Raw genomic sequence first — 21,497 nt, forward strand, 5'->3', positions numbered from 1 at the left:
AGACACATGGAAGTACATGCCTAGTACAATAGCTGAAACTGCACTAAAATAAGCAGAACACCTGTGTCTTTTTTTTTTAATTTTGTGCTAATTTTACTATTCAATTTGAGGATAACTTCTATTCTCCTTTCTTCTATCTGTTCATTGTCCTCTGCCCTTCCCCATCACCCAAGTTCTGTGCTATCAGTCTCTGGACACCATGGCACTCAGTGCATGAGAATGGTCAGATGCAGGAAATGAGAAGCCACAGGAGGCTTTCTGCAAAGTGGTACTGTCTGATGTTTTCAGTTAGGCTTTGGGGAAAAATTTTGAGAGGATGTTTATGAAATTAGAAAGTGGTATCAAGCTGGGGAGGGGCTGCAAACACCATGGAAAACAACTCAATCAAGGCTCGATGTTTCAGAAACACAAACAGCCTGGTAATGGAATGTAATTCTGTCAAATCAAATACAAAGTTTTACATGTCATAGACCTGGCTGGGAGAGGTTCTGTACAAAAGACGTGTGGATTATGTTTGGCCACAGGTGGATTCTCATTGCCAGTGCTGTGTTCTTGCAAAATGGGCAAGTATTGTGTAAGAATGTATGAACTGGTACAGCGTTTCTGTTCTGTGGGGTAATCCTGCTTTACTCAATATGGGTAAGGGCTCAACCCAAGTATTTGGGTTGGTTTGGCACCGCATTTAATGAGAATGGACTGATCAGAGAGAGTTCAAATGGAATTGACAGAAATAATTGTGGGTCTTAGAAGTCAGTGATCCACAAAGACTGAAGGAGTTGTGGTGGTTGAGCTCACGGAATAGAAGAGGGGAGGAAACATCATAGACTTCAGATATGTCAAGGGAGTCTCCAGGTGAATTATTACTGTCATAAGAAGGCACAGACCTGAACTGCAGCAAGTGAGATCCTGGCTGGAAATTATGAAGCCTCCTGCTGAGAAGGGCAGGAAAGCCCTGGCAAGGCTGCCAACCCACTCCATGTCTATCCAGCTCTCGAAGAATGATGGAAAATCAACAGTTTGAACCCCCCTCTACACATTTGTCCATTTTGCATGTGCCAAAAACATCAACCATGGGGGCAGATATGTGGCACTGAAAAATCTGGCATCAGTGTAGCAGCTCTCATTACAGAATTAGCACAGGAACTAGATAAAACTGGTCAAAGTGTAGAATAACAGCTAGAGGGGAAAGGCTGGCTGTAAATCCTCCTGCATTGGTGGATCTGCTGCATTTTTAGGCAAGAATCCAGGATTGCTCAGCATTAATCCATGAAGACTTTAAATGGTGGAATGCCTTGGGATATATATTTTAATATATATAAATATTTTTTAAAGTGGGATTTTATGATGCTTCTTGGTAAAAGCCCAAAGCTGATTGGTTGACAGGAGAGCGAGGAAGAAGCAGCAGAGAGGATTTCTGCATGGCATAACAAGGCAAGTTAAAGAATGTTTTGCTACCTGTCTTTTTACAACCAAATAAATTAAAGTGGGAAAATCACCCCTGACTTTTTAGATCCATTGGCACTTGTGTGCCTCACCCAGGGCCAGGACAGAAAAGATCTCTCTGATGCTTTCTTCGGCCTCCCCCAAAGAAGCGTACCCACTACTGGTTCTTCCCCCTAACATCACTGCTAATGATCTATAAATAGGAATTTGACAAACAGCCTCTTTTTTTTCCCTCAGGCTTCAGTCACATGGCACAAAGTGCTTTCCTCTGACTTGAGACTGCATTACAGTCCCTCCAGCAGCAGCCTGGAAAGCTTGCTTTGCAGATGGAGGCTTAATGCGGGCGGACACAGAGGATGCTGTGGAGGCAGAAGTGAGCGTGCACACACCAGAGACTTCTCTGCAGTCCTGTAGTTCTGTATTCACTGAAGGTAATAATGAACGTAGCCTACAACAATTAATTAATTGGTTTGGGTGAGTTTATTAAATTGCAAAGGGTATATGCTTTAGATGAATCTACAGAAATGAGAATCTAATGAGAAAGGCTCCTCATGCACTTATACATATGATTAAATCTCATGGAAATGGACAGTTTTGGCAAAGAGTTTACAGGAACTGTCTCAGTGACTCAGTGGCCTGCGTCATTCAGTCTGGCTCCTTCCGTATTATGGACTTCAAAAAGTCTGAGTTCAAATGAAACTGCTTGGAGAACCTTCTGCTTCTGTGATAAAATAATCCATTTCTCTCACAGTGAGATATTTATAGCCAATTTTCCTTGCTTTTTTATTCTTTGTAGATAGAAAGCTGCTGGGAATAAGAAGTTGCCTTTACTTCTTCTCTAGAAGACATGATTTCCAGGAAAACACTGGGATCTCTTGTCTGTCTGTCTGTTGTTGCTGCATTTATTTGGTAAGCATTTGCTGGCAAGCTTGGCCATGTTAAAACATCCTGTCTATATGTATACTGTGGTAAAAGGCACAGCAGAAGAAAAATACAGGCAGTACATTTTATGGAAAGCCTCTGTGAGAGCTGTAAGAGAGCAGTAATTCGTAAAATAGGTGAAGTAACACAAGTAGAGTGAGAAACCTCTGAAGGGAGAGAGAAAAAAAAGACCGATTGTGTCTAAATTAGGCTGCTAACACTTTATCTGACTCACAAACAAATGTTCAAGTACAGAATATTCCGGTTACATTTCAGTTCAGGCCTTTATAAAGATTATAATCTGTCTTTTCAAACAGTCTGAACCCACACCCATGTAGTTAGGGATAGCTTTACAGCTATCAAAGGTTGTTGCTTTCGAACATTGAGAATATTTACATTATAGCTTTGAGTATACTGGCTGCTGAGTATGCCTTACAGATTGTCTCGAGCAGACTCAAACATTGTTGGAAAGGAACCCAAGATCAGGCATTTCTATTAACTATTAAATTAGTAATTATACTGTACTTTTGATATTGCAATTGCTCTTATTTCACATTGTGAGTGGTTCCATTTCACCGGTAGTTAAGTGGTTGTATACGAAAATCTATGCAGATCATGATCAAAACATCTTAAAATGTTTCTTTGTTATCACAGGATGACATTTGGGAATGGAAAAGTGCGCTACCTCCCATATTACCTTCCTTGCCCTGAAATATTGTAAGTATCCCATTTTGTATCTAATGAATACCAAAGATCATTGCTACAGGAGCTGTACTTCACTGACAGTAGAAGTAGTTCTTAACAAGTAGTCACTTGTTCCTTATTTTATTAATTTATAATACAAACTTTTCTGCTTTAGTCTGCTTGCCCTTCAAGACAACACTGTATTTGTACAGCAGGAGTGAGGACTTGTTTGTTGCAGGTCGCAGAGACTGGGATGAACACATTAACATTGCTTATTTCAAGCCACTAAAAAACATTGTGTCTAATAAGATGCTTATTTCTCTGAAAGCTATTCAAAGTGTGATGTAGTTCAGGTAGTTCAGCCCTTCAGGTGGACAGAAACAGTTAGGCAGGGAATGGAGCACATAAATGACCAAAACTTGCAGTGCCCAACAAGCATGTGCTTCCCTAGATTTTCAGCCCTAAAGTCTGATTTACCCCCAGGCTCAGAGAGCTGCCAGCGTCTCTCTGTCGCTGTTCTGTTGTGTGCTCTGTTTCAAAACTGGTACTCATCTGACAGCCCTTGAATGTGTGTACAGGCAACGTCTAACTCTCTGTACCAGAAAGAGCAATATGCACAGGAGCTGAAGCGAGGACTCGGACTCCTGTCAGTACAGCAGCAGGTCCTGAAGCTGAACCTGGTTTGTGTTTGAGTAAAAGCATTACAATCCTATTCTTTTCCCACCCCATCCTCCAGCTCCATGAAACTACAATACACAGAAGAGAAGCCAATCCAGCTTTTCCCCCAGTAAGTACTGGCTTTTTATTTGCTGACCTTTAAACTGCTGTTCCTCTCTTCCGGGCATATTCATGTTTTATTCATTGGATATTTCTTCCTTTTTACAGATTATTTTATCAGCAGCCAAGATTGCTGGCTCCAAAGTAAGTTTCTTTATTTGAACTTGTTTGTTTCTACTGACTTTGGTTTGGGTGCTCTGTGCTGCTTATGGTTTCAAAGTCCAGGTACACACTGCACAGTACCTTGTTCCAAGAGAAGTCTGACCATATGGGTATGTTTATAGCTGTTGCTATAAGACCAAGTTTAGTCACTGTATCCTTGCTAATATGCCTACTGTAAACTCCCTGTTAATACATTAGCACACACACAGCCTGTCTGCACGGTTGCTGCCAGGAACTCTTTGAGGTGGGTAATATATAATCGCTGGAAGACAGTGAGAAATACCTCCTGGAACTGTGTTGTAGCTGTGACCAGCTGTGGGAGAGCTTTGAAACCATTTCAGGGCAAAATCAAGCAGGTGCCTTGTATGACCTTCAGCGATGGTTCCAGCTAACCTGCTGGATCTTACGCTGGAACAAATTGCAGGCACTCGCACAGACGAGCCACTGTGAGCAGCAGTCAGACCAATGAGTTTAAACAGACGTGGAAGGTTTCAAGCAGCAGCAGCTAAGAAGTGACTTAGGCAAACGCTCCTTGTCAGCTCGTGTTTGTTAGCAGTCTCCTTCAGCCCAGCTCCTATGATCCAGCTCTTATCTCTAGCAGTTCACCTTCAACAGCCACCATTTCTTTGCACATTAATAAACACACACCCTGTTGGTACAAATCTTCCACACCCCAACCCCACTGTTTCAACAGGGTGTGTGAGGCCTGAATATTTCTCTCTTTCGTGTTGGAGTAAATTATTATGCAAAATTAGCTAGTGTATACTGGACTAAATAAAAAGAGAATTGTGTAGCTTTTAGTGCTCTGTGTTTCTGAAGGCTAGCACGCACTGAGAGGATGCATACCATGGAAGTGAGTCATTGGGAAATCCAGAACAGCCCTTTAAGATGAAATTTAAAAAGCCTTACTTAGAAAAACAAACTTGCAGATTTCCTTCTCTCTCCTTCTTTCTCTCCTCCTCAAAAAAAGGATAATTAACCCAGAAAGAGAGCAGCTCAGTTAGTACATTTCCTACAAACTTAATTCTTCTTCCTGTATAATTTAGTCTTTTAATCATATGCATTACTATAGGAGGGAGCGAAATTGTTATTCTAGTATCTGCTCGGACTGAAAGCATTATATCTGGGTTGAAAGTGTTCTGCTGCCTCAGCCATCAAACTGCTCCCTACAGACCCTTTGGTTTGGTTTTTGTGCTATGGTTGCCTGGGGAGTGTGTCAGACAGGAGGCTGCTTCAACCTCCAAGCGTGGCCCCGCGCCGCGCGTGACACATTTCATTAGCATGGTGCTACAGATGAGTGGGCAAATGTGAGTGGGCCAGGGTAAATTACACATCATGAACGACACCTTGTTTTAAAATCAAAAAGGTAAGAAAGAAATCCTGAAAACAAGGAAGAAAGTTGAAATAGCATTGCAGAGCTGTAGTAGGGCATAATCAGACTCTGCTGCATGTATATTCAGTTTTTCCACTACCCACACAGGAGATTAAGGATTTTCTGTAACATTGTTACACATTTGAATGCTGGCTCCCATACAGAATTTCAAATTATATCTGAATGTGTGAAAGCTTTCCAGCTAAATACTGGAAAAAGAAACTGTCATGCCACAAGCTGTGTTTTAATAACACAGCAATGGGGAATATTTTTATAGTAATTGTCATATTATTACTTGTGTTTTAATTTGTACGTAGCAATCAGCGTCAGACTGATCACATATATGCATAGCTTCTCATTCTGTGAGTTGAGTGGTCATTAAACTCTCCTCAGTAGAAAAGTCCTATGAGCTTAAATCAGATTTAGCAGATCCTCGGGTTTTTGCCAATTCATTAAACAGTGCTTAATTTCATCCCAGGAACTGAAATGTCCATGCTTGGTAACCTTAAATAAGACGTCAGGGAAAAAGATCTGGAGATAATACCATCCATAATGAGTTAATGCTGATACACACACTCTTCTTCTAGCTGCTTTTTAAGTGTTTCTTTCCCATTTACGGGCCTTGAAACTGAAAGGAACGGTTACATCTCATTAACATTCCCTTTCTTGTTCTTCAGGCGTCAGGACGTGCTGACAGTCACACCGTGGCTGGCCCCCGTCATCTGGGAAGGAACCTTCAGCCCCGAGATCCTAGACAGTGCCTACAGGCCACTGAATCTCACCATAGGGGTGACGGCCTTTGCCATCGGAAAGTAAGTGAACCACTCAGTGCGCACAGTTCTTGGGTTGATTTACTTCCTCTGCCCAAAGATCATTTTGGCTTTTCTTGTCCTCAGTCTGTAGTAAAACTTTTATGCCCATGTATTGTGTCCACAATCATGTAAGCCTTCAAAATACGGACTCAGCACTCAAGGTACCTGGAAGCATGGTCAATATTTTTGAAGAACAAGCACGTGCCTTGGGAATTAAAGCTGTAGATAGGTGGTTGGTTGGTCAAAGCAGGGATAATTCACTTGTTTTGTCCTCCATTGTACTTTACCTATTGCATGTATAGTGTGTGAATCCTTGCAGCAACAGCTAGTCAACATTCCCCATCCCTTGTCTTCTTCCACTGATTAAAATGCCCTTCATAACCCACCATGCATCCCTTTGCTATGCTATTCACGTGTTGTGTCTGCACAGATACACAAGGTTTGTGGGCCGCTTCTTGGAGTCTGCAGAGAAACATTTCATGAAAGGCTATCGGGTGAACTATTATATCTTCACTGACAACCCCCAGACAATTCCTGATGTCCTGCTGCAACCTGGACGAAGGTTTGTCATTGTCCCCATCAAGAAATACCCCAGCTGGCAAGAGATCTCTATGCGCAGGATGGAGGCCATAAACAAGCACATCGCAGAGACGAGCCACCAGGAGGTGGACTACCTCTTCTGCCTGGACATTGACATGGTGTTCTACAACACCTGGGGGCCTGAGACCCTAGGTGATATTGTAGCAGCCATACACCCTGGCTATTTCAATGTCCCTCGAAGCCAGTTCCCTTATGAGAGGAGAAGATCTTCAGCAGCCTACATCCCTGATGGAGAGGGGGACTTCTACTACGGAGGAGCTGTGTTTGGAGGGCTGGTCAAGAAAGTCTATGAGTTCACCAAGACTTGCCACATGACCATCCTGACAGACAAAGCCAATGGGATCATGGCAGCCTGGCAAGAAGAAAGTCATCTCAACAGGCACTTCCTCTCCCACAAACCCTCCAAAGTGCTTTCTCCAGAGTATTTATGGGATGACAGGAAGCCAAAGCCCCCTGAAATTCACCTCATACGTTTCTCCACAGTGGATAAGAACTACAAAGAGATACGAGATTGACCATTTGATCCCTGCAGAGGTGTCCTCCACACAATCAAATGCACTGTGAATACAAGCATCCTGCTTGAGGCTGCAGCACGCAAAAAGGCATCCAAAAGGCCACTTACCAAATGCAAGGCTGTTCTTACAGCAAGGCAGAGACGCCTTTGCCTGAGTGTTTTCCTGAAGCCTAGTAGAAACTTAGCAAGACCAAATGGTAATTGACATTCCTGTGGATGAGAAGACCTAGTTTTCACTTTAAAAAATAATAAAAAAAAAATTTTACAGGGCAATACATTTTCAAGCGTTGTGATTTGAACTCATCCTTCAGGAGGATCAGGAAGAAACTTGTGCTTGGACCAAGTTATCCCTGATTAGTGTGCAGCAGGATTTCTTGGACCCTCTCAGCACAGAGCTGGTGCCAGCCACTGCCAGTAAGAACCCTGGTCTGACAGGACAAATAGTGTGAATCCACATAGCCGTTATCTTCCAAATTCCCATCTGTGTTTTGCAGACTCAAGTTTAGACAGAACTGGCACAGCTCAGACCCAAACTGAACTTCTTTGGGTTTATTTCAATCACAGATGTGCTCTGAACCTTTTCCCTGGTTCACATGTCTCTGTAGACCATGTAATCTTTTCCAACACAGAAAATCTGGTATTGAGAGGTTCATGTTCCTATCCATTGCTTCAGTCTCTTCCAGCTTTTCTAAGCTCTGTGAAATAAATTGGCTGGAAGCTGCTGGAACCAACAGCAAGAGCTGATGCATTTCCAGCAGAGAGGGTGATTTCATGTCATAACAAAATGGTCTAGTGAAACTGTGAGTTCAGTCTGGGGCTGGAAGTAGGCTGGGGTTAATGTTTTCTTTGCATGAATGTGATGAGAAGCCAAACCAGGCGTTTTGCAGCCTTTAAAGCCTGACAGCTCACTCAGGTGAGCTGGGGGGACCAAAGAGATGGAAGCAGCCATGGCTTGACAACGACAACTGCATGATCGTCAACTGAGGTCACAGCATGGAGGTTCATGTGCCACCTCCCCTGCCATAAACATCTCCTCCATTACCTCCCGAGGCGTGCAAGTCTGTGCCATGCACATTTAATGTGAGCAGGGAGAGAGACCTCAGGGAGCAGCAGAGAATGATGACAGTGCCAAGCGTTGCTGTCATGCTGTACGGCGTGGAGAGGAGAAGCAGGGGTGAAAGGGCTAAGCTGTTCCTAAGGGAACACTTGGAAAAAAGAAAATAAAAGAAAAGAAAAAAGGCTCATTTGGCACAGGGAGAGAAAATGGGTAAGAGGTGCCTGACTGATTTTGCTTCTCTTTGCATGAGAAAATTGCTGTATGGCAGCGTATCAAGTATTCAAAGCTTTAGGGCCCCACCGCTGATTGCAGATGACTTAACGAGCCATTTCAGTCCTGTGTGAGCAAGCTGAGAATGGTACTTGCCAGTGTCAATGTATGCATTTCATCTTCCAGAAGCCTAATTAGAAAAGCTTTCACGGTACCCATAATAGAGATAAGGTACACGACATAACTGCAGCCCCAAAGCCCTAGTGGCAGTGGGTCTGTTGGTTTGTGCTCTACCCTGCAAAGGGTCTACTCTCTTTTCTCCAGGCTGCTCTTGGTGCTGTGGCACTGGAGGATGACACCTCTCTGCATAACCAAACCAGAACTGAATCTCCTGTGAAGATGTCTACATTTGGTAACCAGGCACCTCATTTCAGCCAACAGGGTGAAGAAAGATCTTTACCAAAATATTTCCAAGAAGATACATTCCTGCCAAACCCAGGATTAATACTGCATGTTTCCTATTTGTAAAACCATTGTGTCTGAAGGCCAGGACCGAAACTACGGTCTCATTATGCCAGTTGCTATATATATGCATATGGATTCTTTTGTAAGCCAGAAGGAACTGTCTAGTCTGATCTGCATAGGACAAGCCAGATAATTTTATGTCCCAATGCCAGTATCAAACTCACAATACCTGGCTGGGCTGTGCTACATCTTTTAGAAAAGCCTTCAGTTCCAATAAAAACAAGAAGTGATATAGCAGCCATAGATCAGCTATGCCAATGACTGATTCCTCTTATGCCTTAATTCTGCTCTAAACTGGTCTGTGTTTGCAGCCTGTATTTGCAGCCGTTGGGCTTCATCCTGCCATACTAAATTACCTGAATTCCTGCATAGATATTCACAGCCTATACTCGATCCACTCTGAGAGGAAGTTCTCCAGCACAAATGGTGTGTGATAGAGGGTGGTTTATGTTTCTGGGCTACCTGTTCTGAAGAACTTCTGTGAAAGGCTTGCTCTCTGGCTCCACTTCCTTTTGGCTGAACCCAAGACCCTGTGATTGACTCAGTAATGGCCTGATTTGTGCAGTGCCAAACATGTTTATCCTCCTGGCAGCCCCGCAGCTTCTCCCCAGGGGAAGGTCTTGTGTCACGTATTGCCTGACACAGTTCTGCTTGACAGGGCTGTGATTTGAAGCAGTACCTAGAAACTCCCCATGTCTCCAGGGAGCAGGAGAATGTGACTGCAGAAACATACTCCCCGGTGGAGTGTGGGAGATGCTCCCTGAATCAGCTCATACTCTCCTCTAATTAATGAAAGCCTGGACTCCTGTTGTCATCTCCTGCTGATTAATTCCCTTCCCCCAACACCAGCAGCAAGCTTGCTTTCTCTCATTTGGATCGTGCAGCTTGAGATTTGTGGGCAGTGTGGGAGCTTCACAAGGACCTACTTTCTGATCTAAATTCTCCACCAACATCCATTGCACAGTGGGGAAACTGAGGCACGCGGTAGCAAGGCAGCAGACTGGCACTCATGCCTGTGGGATCTTCCTCCCCTCGCCACAGGGCACAATGCTGTCTTGCTTGTGCCAAGGGAATTTGGGCTTGGAAACACACACACAGTACTGCATGAAAAGCAAATCACCACATGTAAATAAATCATCGGCTGATTTACACTGCCGGAGGATCTGATCATGCTTTCAAGGTATTTCTGACTCAAGCCCTGTTTGTCCTTAACCAAGGCCCAGCTCAGTAGCTTGTTGCCTTCCCGAGGGCCCCTTGTTCTACCCGTCCTTTTCCGCTCGGCTGGAACAGACTCATCATTCATTGTCCATCTAATTTAAGAACCCATCTGACAGGCTTTTTCTTTCCTTGCCTCAGCTGATGACTTGCATGGTGAATTCATCCCCAAAGGGAAAAACTCTGGGGGGCAAGAAACAGAAACTTCCAGCATTGAATATGATCCTAGGTGGGGTGAGACCGTGATCCTCTTGTTCTCCCCACTGACAGGACAAGAATAATTTCCACTAAGCCAGACTAGCACCATTTTTCACTCCTATTTGGATTTCCCTTACCACCCCCCAGGTGGTGTTGCCTGACATTATTGACCAGAAATGTCATTTTGCGTCACTTTAATACACAGCCACAGTTATGAGAGGACTGGCCGGTGGCTTTTCAAGGAAGGGACCATCTCTCAGTCTGTGTCCGCACAGGGACTAGTCTTCATTGCTCACTAGAGAATGCGAGATACCCAGAGTGAGTTTCTCATGGGGATTTGCTCTAAGCTCAGAGCGCAGCTCTAAGCACTATGGTCTCTATTTTTTCACTTCAATTCCCCCTGCTCTGTGTCACCTTACTGCCCCAGCAAGTCCCCATGGGATCCCCAGGGCTGAAACATGCAAGAGAGCAGCAGCTGCTCTCCAGGTGAGGTGACAGTGACAGGCGCTTTCAGGGACAGCAGGAGCTGGAGAAGGAATTTACAGGAGTGGGTTGCGCTTTATGCTAAACCCCCAATCCTACAGTTCTGATCCACGTGTCAGTTAATACAAACAAATAATTCAGGAAAGCGTTGCTAGCAAAATGCATTGAAGAAGTGACTTTTAAATGTCTGCCTACCCACCCAACTCCCCCCTTTATCTAAGAGTAATGCTGTACTGACTTGACTTTTCTTGAGCTATATTTAGATTAAACATAGATCCACCAAATGTCGCTGTGTCATGTAAAACTAGTATAAAGCCATATGAACAAAAAGGCAGTTTTAACCAGAAATCTCTGCTGCTTGGCTGCCCACCTTGCCCCCTGCCCTCCCTGCTGAACCTTTAGCTAATTTAGTGGAAGTCAGATGAGTACAAATTACTTTTAAAAATGCATAATTCTGGGTTTTTTTAGTGAGTTTTGCCAGCAGCAAATTGCATCATTATAAACCTTCTGAAGCATGTATTTTTCCCACTGTTCAGCACTGACATCGTTACTATAATTAGAATGATGTTGCTCTGTAGCAGCATCTAGTGCCAGAGCGAGGGCCCTGGCAGCACCTTTTCCTCTCCTGGCTCATCTCCCCATCCCGAGCTGCTGGTTCTGCTGGCCCGGAGCTGCTGAGCATCAGGACAGGCAGATGTGACAGGCTGTGCCTTGTCACTAATTCCCGCTGTGACCCTGGATAAGTTGGCTCTTCTCTCTCGGTGGGTCTTGGGGCTGTTAGACATGGTGGCACTCGTATGGGTGCTGGGTGTGTGTGTCCTGGGGTCCCCAGGAGTGCAGTGGCCTACTCTGCACCCCCAAACCAGGAGCATCGCACCAGCCGGGTGCGCTCAGCCACGGAGAGTGACGCAGCCTGCTCTCAGCTCCTGCTTCTCCTGACATCACTCTGCAATGACACATGTCATCAGCCTCATAAATACAAACTGTGGGTACTGGAGCCATTCTCATTCAGCCTCTGTTTCCAGGGCAACCCCGCTCCGCTCGGCCTCCGCTGTCTCACCAGCTCATGCTCCAGCACACCGACTGTGCACCAAAATCTCCAGCAGCTTTTTCCCCTGGTCCGTCTGTATCCCTGTTTCGGGTGTTGGGCTGAGCAGAGCTGAGACAGCCGGGGGAGGGTGTTTGTGCACCAGTTGCAGGGTGCTGTGTTTGCCTCCTTAGAGGTGTCCTGCTGGGGAGAGCTGGGCAGCAGTGCGTGCAGGGGGAATCTCACCCAGCAAATGACCCGTTCTCTGCCCTGAAGCTCTTCTCCTATTTATAGCTTGCACAGCGCGGTGCCAAAACCCTCCCAACCGCCGCTCGCCCCCTGGCGAGGCCTGCACGGTGCTTTCCCAGGGGTTCTGCTGCCCTGCAGCACCCACCTCCTTGGGGGTACACCCAAAAAAAAACTGGGGTGCCCAGGGCAGCAGGCAGAGAGCGCACCTGGAGAGATGCCCTTCGGTACCCCAGGGGTGCAGGAGCCCCTGTGCGCACCCAGGGGAGCGGGTGCAGACGCGCACCCACCTGCCGCTGCTCACCCGGAGCCGCGGGCGCGCAGGCCGGGCGGAGCCGGGCGCCGCCCCCGCCCTCCCGGTATCCCCGCCCCGCGCCCGCCTCTCCCGGCCGCGCTCCGCGCTGGCGGCGGCTCCCCGGGGCCCCATGGCCGGCGCGGTGCGGCCCCGGCCGCCGGGCAGCGCGGAGCGGCGCTGAGCCCGGCCCCGCGGAGCCCCGGAGCGGCGGCCAGCGGCTCTCCCTGCGCGGCCGGCGGAGGAGATGCGCGGGGCATGATGATGATCGACACTCAGGTGAGTTGCGCGTTTCACCCCTCGGCTTTGTCTCCCCGGAGCACTTTCCCGGTGCCCCCCGAGCTCCGGTGCACAGCTGCGGGGGTACGCGGGCTCGGTCGCCTTCTGCACCCCGACTAGAGGGGGCTCACGGCGGCCCACGCGTGTCCGCGACGGGTGACTAATGTATGTGCGGTGGCAGAGAGCAGGTGGGCTCTGTCGGTGGTTTTCTAGGGGTCTGCCGCTGCAGGTGCATGTCCCTTGCTGCCTGCTGGGGTAGGGTAACACTGTACGTTCCAGCAATCCTGACCCCTGGTCTGCTGCGTGAGCTTCGGTAGAGGAAAAGCAACAACCTTTGCAAGAGGAGAACATATATATATATGTTGGGTTTTTTTTTTTTTAATCTATGTAGTAGGTAAATGGAGCCGCTAAAAGTGGGGATGAAGTATTGGGAAGGAAATCAGGGCAGTTTGGGACAGGCTCTAGCTGTTGGTGCGATGCTGCAGCCATTCTGGAGCTGCGTGCCTGCTGGCAGGCTGCGGGGCTGCTGTGCGCTGGGCCAGCAAGCCAGAGCTGCAGCTCCGGGCCGAGTGGCACCAGGAGGTTCCTTGTCTCTGCATGGTGTGTTTATGAGGCTAAAGGAAGCAAAAGTGAGCCCGGGTGGACAAATGCTCTACACTCACAACCCCACTGGTGCTTTTGAGGCAGGGGAGGATGAAGCAAAGGCATGAAATTTTGGGGGTCTCATCAGAACGTTGCTCTCTGTTTGGTCTTGATGCTCTTTTGACCTTATATTCTCCTTTCTATGTTCTCCCCAATCCACAGCCCTAGGAAGAGAAGTGAGGTCTGTGCTGCTGCCCTTGTGGGGGTGGCACAAAGGTACATGGGCAGCGATGGCTCCTGGGAGCACAGGGATGACTAAAGGGCTGATGCTATGATGGAAAAGTGGGCTGGGATCCATTTTTGGACTGGAAAATGTGCATACAAGAGCCTCCTCCTGCACCCAGTGGATCCATCTGGTCTGGGCTTTATGTGACTTGATCCAGGCCTATAAACAAAAGCTAAATTAGCTCTGTAGGGGGTAAGAGTGTGAGGTGGGAGCTAGTGGCATCATGTGTGCACTAGCATGCACTGTGGCATGTCTGTTTGGAAAAGGAGATCGGCAACCAAAATCCTGGGGTTTGGATCCTGACCCTGCCAGGGGTCAAGAACAAGAGTCCTCTGTTACCGCGGCTGTGGACTAGGGAAAGTAATCTTGCTGGGAGATCCAGAAAATTAGAGGTGTAAAGCTGTCTAGAAAAAGATGTCCAGAGCCCAGGCTCTCTTCCACGTTGGGAAATGCATGTTGCATTCCTATGGAGTGTGTTATATGAACGTCTCAACTTTAGCCTTCCCGTTGCTTCATTGTATATATGGGTAAACTGAGTCATGTCGAGGCATTTGTTACAAGCCCAGGATCCTGCGTGGTGGGTGGTACAGTGGAGAGCACAGGTTGGAAGTCCTGATTCCACCTGTACACCCTGCTTGAAGAGGATGAGCCACTTTGCTGTTTAAGAGGTGCAATTCATCGAAGTCCCGTCATTTATCACTACCAGTTAAGAGGAATTTCCAGCTGCACCCGCAGCCGCACCCTGCCAGTGCTTATGACTGCACAGCTACATTTTTCATGCCTCATAGATGTTTCTCTCCCCGGTTGCTAAGGGAAGGACCCACACAAACAACTGGGAAAACTGAGTGCTGGAAAGTAAATAAGCTGAGCAAACAAGGAGTTGGATTTTTTTTTCGTCTCTGATCTAATTGCTGCAGGTGTGTTGTTCAGGGTGTCGTGACACGTGAAAGCAGGGGTTCATGTGCAAGGATGGATTTCAGTGCTTAAAACCCTGCATGTGAGCTGGGTCAGAAGGTAGCTTCTGTCCTGAACCGAGCTTCTGGAGCTGCGGACTCATCTCCTCTCTTCCTCACTGTCTGTTTGGGCTGGAGAAGGGAGCAGATGGTGGACAAGCGGTCTGAGGGCAGGACGCAGAGAGCCCGAGTCAGGCAAGCAAGGCTGGAGCTGAATTTGTTTCTGTCTGTCTCTCTGTCATCTGCCCCGAGGCAGAGAAGGGCGCTGCGTTGAGATGGTTCCAATGGCTCAGACTTAACTCTGCCGTGGGCAGGAGGGCGAGCTGGCGACAAGTGATGGCAAGTGAGGGTCCAGCTGGCAGCAGGGGTTGGGAGGATGCCAGTGCAGAGATGCAAAGTCGCTCCTCAGCGTGGTTCAGCTGCTCCATCTGGAGCTCCCACTCACGCATGTGTGAATGTACCCGCAGACAGGGCCGATCAGTCGTGAATAGAGGCTGCAGCGACTGCTGCAAGCTCCAGAATAAATTGCTGGGATACTGTAATGATTGATTTGACATCCTGTAACTCAGTGCAGCTCATTATCTTTGGGGTCAGCTTGCTTTGAGATGACTCATTACATAAGGAAAGGAGGGGATTTTCAGGACTTCATTTATTCTGGGCAGCTTTGGGGTTGTGTTTTTGAGTTCCTCTCAGTGTTTTCACTGTGCTGTTCCCTATATGGTGCCTGGCCACTGGATCTTGAGAATCAGGGGTCCTGATTGTATATGGTAATCTTAAAAGTGATCTGCGCTATCTATCAGTGCTAGTTTTGCTTCTGATACCTTTCCCATTGCTATAGCAACACGTGTCTCATGCAGAATGCCAGCATGCTTTCCAGGCAGTTTATGTGCAGAAACTGCTTCACCTGCCACCAAACCATGATCACCTGCTCAGGGGGGTTTAATTGGCAACTGCCCGCAGCTGCTGGGGCTGGAGGAGCAGAGAAGCTGCTCTGAGCTCCCCTGGGCTGACCCTGCTCTCCCAGGTGTCCCCACTACCTGGACTTTTCCTGGGATATCAGGGTACGTGTGGAAATGTGTGGTATCTAGTGCCAGAATCTGGGATTTCTCTCCAAAGCAGAAGTTCAGGATGGCACCAGCTCTCTCACCAAGGCTCGGTGGGTGTTAGGGACTGTTTGTTTTTTCTCCTTTCCCATTGTCTGTAGAGATGCTGAAAGTTGTTGTTCACCTGCAGGGTGCTGATGGGGAGAGGGCTTGTTTGCCGGCTTTTTGCAAGTAAGCTTGCTTCTTTCTCCATCTCCTTCACACGCTGCAGTCACTAAATGGGCTCTGGACACTCTCTTGTTCTGCTCCACCTCCCCATCCTGCTGTCCATGCAAACCAGAGGCTGTCCCCAGTCATTCAGCTGCTGTAGGGTTGCCTTCCCACTGCAGTGATACTTGCTGCTACCTCCCCACCTCACTTAGTGCTGGTGAGGATGCGTTTCCCATGCTGTTGTGACTGTAAACCGGTGCAAATGCCTTGTGCGGGCAGGCCAGGGGCTGTCCAGCCGCTCGGGGCCCAGCGGGGCTGTGCAGCAGATGGCACTCTTGTTTTCCCTGTGAGTTATTGCCTCGGGTTTTGCTGAGAAGGGTCAGTGTTGACGGAAGCCGTGGCACGGCTGGCGCCCGGGTCTCTGGGGAAGCGGCGTGCGCCAAGCTGGGCTTCGCTGCGGGGAGCGGATCCGCTCCACAGAGCTCAGTGTTTGTGTCTTGCTCACAAAGGAGGAGCTGTGTTTGGCTTCTTGGTGATGTCATGTGCGCCAGCTCCATCCTTGCAGACCCAGAGGTCCAATCCCAAAGCCACCCTGGGCCTGCTGTGAGACCCCAGCAAGGCCATGTCAATCACCATGTCCCTCCTGTGAAAGGAAAGCCCTGATCCACAGCTCCCTTTTGTGCTCATTCCAACTGTCCCTGGTCAACCCATCCCCCAGCTTTCCCTAGGGCTCTGTAAACAACAGGCAAACCCGTGACCTTTCCATCAGCCATGGCTGGGAGAGGTGCCTGTGCTGCTTTCCAGGCTGCCACATCTATTAGTGTTGGTGTAGTGGCATTTAAATACATGCATGGGGCAGTGGGGATGATCGTGCTCTTGCTGCTGCTGTGGCCAGCGCAGCGTCAGGCACTCAGGAGTGGTCCTGGCAGCTGTTTGGGTGCTGAGCTGTTGCTCAAATATCCAGTTTGCTCGTCCTGGGGTCAGCCCCCAGCTGCCACGGGATCCTCTGGCAGCGGCAGAGCCTCCAGATGTTCACAGGTTTCCCTGCTGGGACTGCCCGACTCCAGCCTGCGTGACCCGTAGTGAGGGTTCACCCATCTGTTTTTCCTTGGGGATCTGCATTTTAAATGACGTGATTTCCTGGGGACCTTATGGCTTCCAAAGTCACCCTGGCTGTGCCTGCACGTTTGCCCTTGGCCCTCTGCCCTTGGCCTCCCAGGTCTCACAGAACAGGCTCTCTTCGGGCTATCTCTGCGGATATTTGCTTTCTCCGCTGATATTCCCCTGCATTGCAAATTTTGGCCGTGAGTCAAAGACAATGTTTGCAGCCGTGAGCTGACGTCAAAGGCGGTTTGGCGGTGGCGTGCTGGGGGATCACAGGCTTGCAGGACAGGGCTCCTGCTCCCTCGAGGCCCAGGAGTGCAGTGGGAGTTCATCACTGCAAAGATTTACAGCGCCTGGTGCTCCTGGGTTTGCTGAGCTCCTGGGTTTGCTGTGCTGTGGTGCAGCCCCACAAGCTTCTGCCCTCCTACCCTGGGGCTGGTGTACATCTCCTGCTCCTCAGAGTGGGTGTAACTGCAATATAATGTCCTTCACCACCCTACCTGGAAAGACATTTCAAAGAAAGGAAGGAAAGAGGCAGGGCTGTGGGGGGAAGGAAAGGGTGCTGTGGTGCCCTGATGCTGCCTGTAGCTTAGGAAGGGTGGAGAAGCGCTCTGTTGGTCTGTCCTGCTTCTGTGTAGGATCTGGAGAAGATCAGAGAAGCTTTAGATGTGGTGCCAGAGCTCTGGGCTGTCAAACCACCCCAGATAAGGCTCCGCGCTTCCCTGCAGGGTCTAGAAAAGGAGAAAGCACGAGAGAGAAAATGAGTGAGGCGCGGTGTAGATACTGCTGTAGTCCGACCAGCGCTGTTAGGAGGGATCACTTGTGTGATGGGAGAAGCAATCCTGGCATTAGCAGAGCAGGGGATGTGCAGCTGGGGCACGGGTTTGCTGGCACAGTCTACGGGCAATGCTGCCTGTGATTCTCCACGTGAACCCGCTCGCAGGCTCCCCGGAGGCACGGACCGGCTGACGTGACCCCGAAGCTCCGTCTGGTTTGCATCCCCGCAGGTTTCTCAGCACATCCGCTGTTCCTTTTTATCTTTTCTCCTCCACGTGCTCCCAATCTGCTTCCCACTCCCTCGCTATAAACACTCTGCCTGGCGCGAATGCAGGAAGCAAACGCTGCAAAGGCCACGTTCGGCACAAGGAGCCCTCCTGGCTCCGCACGGACCACCGGCGCGGGGTGGGGAGGTCAGGGCTGTTTCACAGGGCAGCCCGTGGCCTCTTTGAAATCTGCCCTGCTCTTCTGGCCCCCCCCGCTGCCTCCTCCCAGCGGGTTTCCCACTGCGTGTTTCCTGCTCGGCGCTGTGTCCCGTGGGGCCGCGGGTCTTTGCTTCCCTGGGGAGAAGACAGCATTGGCATGAAAACCAGCGACTGGCAGCTTGGCAGAGGTGGAAAGTCCCAGCAGGCTTCAAACCCTCCAGTTCAGCATTTCCATGGTGACAGGCAGACACTTCTTGGTGTCCTCGGTGGCACCAAAATAACGAGGCTGGTGCAAGGGTTTTGCCTCAGTGTGGTGGGTTAGCAAACCAGAGCCCCTGGCCCCGCAGCCTTGACCCAGTACGGGGGAATCCGACATGCTCCTTCCCCAGTGTTCGTGAGGGGCAGTTTATTTTGCTCCTAATGGGATAAGCGCTAAAAGGGGGAAGGGTTTCGTTTGGGAGAGCTGTGCATGGCCGCTCGGTTGCTGCACGTGGCACTGATGGGGACACCCACAGCATCGTGTCGCCTGACAAAGAGCGCATCCTGTGCCTCTGTATTCATAACCCCTCATGGAAAATATTAGGCCTGGAAATTAGCAATGCTGTGTGAATAACTAATTAAAAGGAAGTGGAGATGACTGATAAATGCTTCTACAGTCTGGGGAAGGTGCACTTCCACTGGTGGAAAGGCATTTATCTCCCTCCTGCCGCAGTGCAGACCCTCCTCCTCCAGCTAACCACTGAGATATCCAGACCTTGCTGTTTGGGGCCAACTGGACCCAAAGGGCTTTTAAATGATGATCTGCATCTTGCATGGTGGCACATGGCCCTTGGTGGGAGTTCTGGCCACGGAACCCACGGCTGCCCCGCTCTCCATCCCTGCATGTGTCTCAGCAGCGTTTCCTTGGAGCTCCCTGGGGTGCGGAGGCTCCTCCCCCCAGTATGGGAATGCGTTGTGGCTCTGGGGTACCTGGGGCTGGGTGGGAAATGGAGATTTTTACGTCCTCTGCAAGCTTGCTTATTTTCCACACTGGCTGTTGTTGCAAACTAGGGGGGAGGAATGCAATCTTGAAACGTTTTGTAAACAGAATTATTCTGAAATATACCGTTTCTCCTTAGGAAGTGGAAATGAAATTCGAATTCTCCCACAAAATGTTTATATATTTTAGCCGAAACAGTGTCTCTTTTGTTGGGAAACATCTATAAGTCTGACCAGGGTGGTGATAATGAGGAATAGATTGAAATGCAATTATAGCTGTTAGTGTTTCAGAGACCAAGTCCTGCAGGTTTGCACACGTGGGCACTATTTTCCTGTGCAAGGCCTCCCAGCTCCTTTGCGCTCTGGCCGGTGACCTGCAGCTGAGGCACGTGTTTCGTGGTAGGGTCCAACGTGTCTTTGTGGGGGCCACCACCGACACCGCGGGTGTCACAGCCCCGCTTTTGGGGAATTCGCCCAGCACCTCCCAGAGCTGGACGCTGCACCAGGTGGCTCTAACTGCTTATACAACTCCCCTTTGTGCTGCTCCCAGTGCTGCTTGAAAGGGTGTTTAGTTAATAGGATTATAAAGCTTTCCTGTCGTTAGGCAACGGAAATCAATGGTGGGCCTCCAGGGCTGCTTTTCATCCGATTTACAGTGCAGTCACTAGGTGGCTGTGCTGGGTGTGTGGTGAGAGGCTGGTATGGTGCTGGAGAGAGGGCGAGCTGCCTGCCGTGCTGTGTGCTGCTCTGGTGGGTCCTCCAGCAAATGCTGAGGATGCTCTTGTTCCACTGGTGCCTGCCACCTGTTTCTCCTGGTCGGTGAATTGCCTGGGAGCCTGCAGGCAGGATGCTGATGCAGCTCCATGATGTACCAAAGCACTGGCTGGTGTGGGAAACAGAGGAGTTTTCTCTTTCTCCAGCCAAAATTGGTGGCTTGGCCTCAAAGCTGGGAACAGGTACCGCTCTGCAATGCCTTGGGGGGACTTCACCCTCCTCTCCACTGTCAGAAAGCACCTGGAGACAGCAGGTTGGTAGGGTGGCTTGTTAATCTGTGCAATGCAAAGTGAGCTCACAACTCGCCATCCCCAAACCACAGCAGGGGCTGTGGTGCTGGCAGGGGATGGGGCGGGGGGTGCAGCCCCCTGTGCGTTTGGCTGCACGTCTGCACTGCACGGGGGCCAGGCCTGGGAAAGCTGAGGTCCAGCTGCAGCCCTCAGGGAGGTCAGGGAAGGGGCCCACGCTCTCTGGACTGTGTCCACCGAAGCTGACAGCCTTGGGGTTTGGTCAGTCCCACCCTGCCCTGTCCTTCCCCCACTCAGCCTCCTGTGGGGGGTCCAGGCTTAAAATGTCTCTTGCACCCTGATATGGGGCTGTGGCTCTTGGGAGAGGTCTGCAAAAGGTATCAGCTCCCCTTGCAGCCCAGGAAACAACATCAAACCCTTTGCTGTTGTAACGGGAGGGTGGGAGGCAGCTGAATGGGAGGGAGCCCTGAAGGAAACTTCCAGGAAAAGCAACCTGCTTCAGGAATCTGTCCATGCAACAAGGGTTTTCCAACCCCCTGGCTAACACAAGCTGGCAGAGGGGACTGCACATGGTGGAAACTCCTTTAAACACACTAGCCTGCAAAACAGGCGTGAAGAGGGAGGACTGGGAGAGCCTTGGCTTCGGGCGTAGGGCTGGAAAACTCCGAGCCGCTGCAGCTGTGTCTCTTACTCTTATCTCTTTGAGCCAGCGGTTTGTTGTCTGCCAAGTGAGCAGCAATGGCAGCAGGGGTGGGGGAACGGGAACCTCCTCCTTTGGGTTTGTTTAAGCTTCAACTAGGCTCTGGAGAATATGCTGGAGAGAACAGCCCTGCGCAGTGCTGGAGGCTTGGCCAGGTGGGTGAATTAGTCTGTCTCTGGCCAGTGCTGCAGGTAGTGATGCGATACATCTCGTCTGTGCACCCCCTGTTTGCATGCAGACATATGCCCAGAGAGATGCCCTGGCCTTGCTGCCCGTCTGGTCTCTGACCACAGACGGCTGCTGCTCTGCCCTGGTTGGCACGTGGAATAACCCCTTGCAGAGAAATTATAATTGATAACGGCGGGGATTGCCATGGCTTGCTGGTACCCTCAGCTTTCCATTTCCCCAGGACCTTTTTCTTCTTTAGCAAAGATGTTGTTTGCAGTGGGAAGAGCCTGGCATGGGGACAGCTGAGCCATTTGGTGACTGTCTCTCTTGCCCACCTGCAGCGTGGTGGTACAAGGTGCTGGTGCCACTTGGGGCAGGAAGGACCTGTTCTGTGACATCTGCCCAGGGACACAGGGTCCTTCCTCCACCCCG

At 49.5% G+C, this 21,497-nt stretch overlaps 3 protein-coding genes across 4 annotated transcripts in view; 2 read left to right on the plus strand and 1 right to left on the minus strand.

Moving 5' to 3' along the window:
- RPL7A (ribosomal protein L7a) overlaps nucleotides 1-21,497 on the minus strand; it is an 80,664-nt gene that overhangs the window by 37,356 nt on the left and 21,811 nt on the right. The gene's annotated exons all lie outside the window — the stretch shown is intronic.
- GBGT1 (globoside alpha-1,3-N-acetylgalactosaminyltransferase 1 (FORS blood group)) lies at nucleotides 1,678-7,558 on the plus strand. Its single transcript, XM_021280102.2, has 7 exons — nucleotides 1,678-1,874; nucleotides 2,240-2,352; nucleotides 3,019-3,081; nucleotides 3,785-3,835; nucleotides 3,934-3,969; nucleotides 6,037-6,171; nucleotides 6,602-7,558. Exons 2-7 carry the CDS (start codon nucleotides 2,291-2,293, stop codon nucleotides 7,284-7,286), a joined length of 1,032 nt encoding a protein of 343 aa, XP_021135777.1. The 5' UTR covers nucleotides 1,678-1,874; nucleotides 2,240-2,290; the 3' UTR covers nucleotides 7,287-7,558.
- Nucleotides 12,615-21,497, plus strand: part of RALGDS (ral guanine nucleotide dissociation stimulator) — a 55,841-nt gene continuing 46,958 nt past the window's right edge. Inside the window, exon 1 of one of the 2 annotated variants that reach the window (XM_065035695.1) lies at nucleotides 12,615-12,817. In XM_065035695.1, the coding sequence (XP_064891767.1) occupies nucleotides 12,797-12,817 (21 nt within the window). In that variant the 5' untranslated portion in view covers nucleotides 12,615-12,796. Of the gene's footprint in view, nucleotides 12,818-20,920; nucleotides 21,053-21,497 lie in introns of those variants that run through there. The other variant, XM_065035696.1, reaches the window with a different exon arrangement.

The sequence above is a fragment of the Columba livia genome, chromosome 19 (genome assembly GCF_036013475.1).
Source record: "Columba livia isolate bColLiv1 breed racing homer chromosome 19, bColLiv1.pat.W.v2, whole genome shotgun sequence".
Taxonomy (NCBI): domain Eukaryota; kingdom Metazoa; phylum Chordata; class Aves; order Columbiformes; family Columbidae; genus Columba; species Columba livia.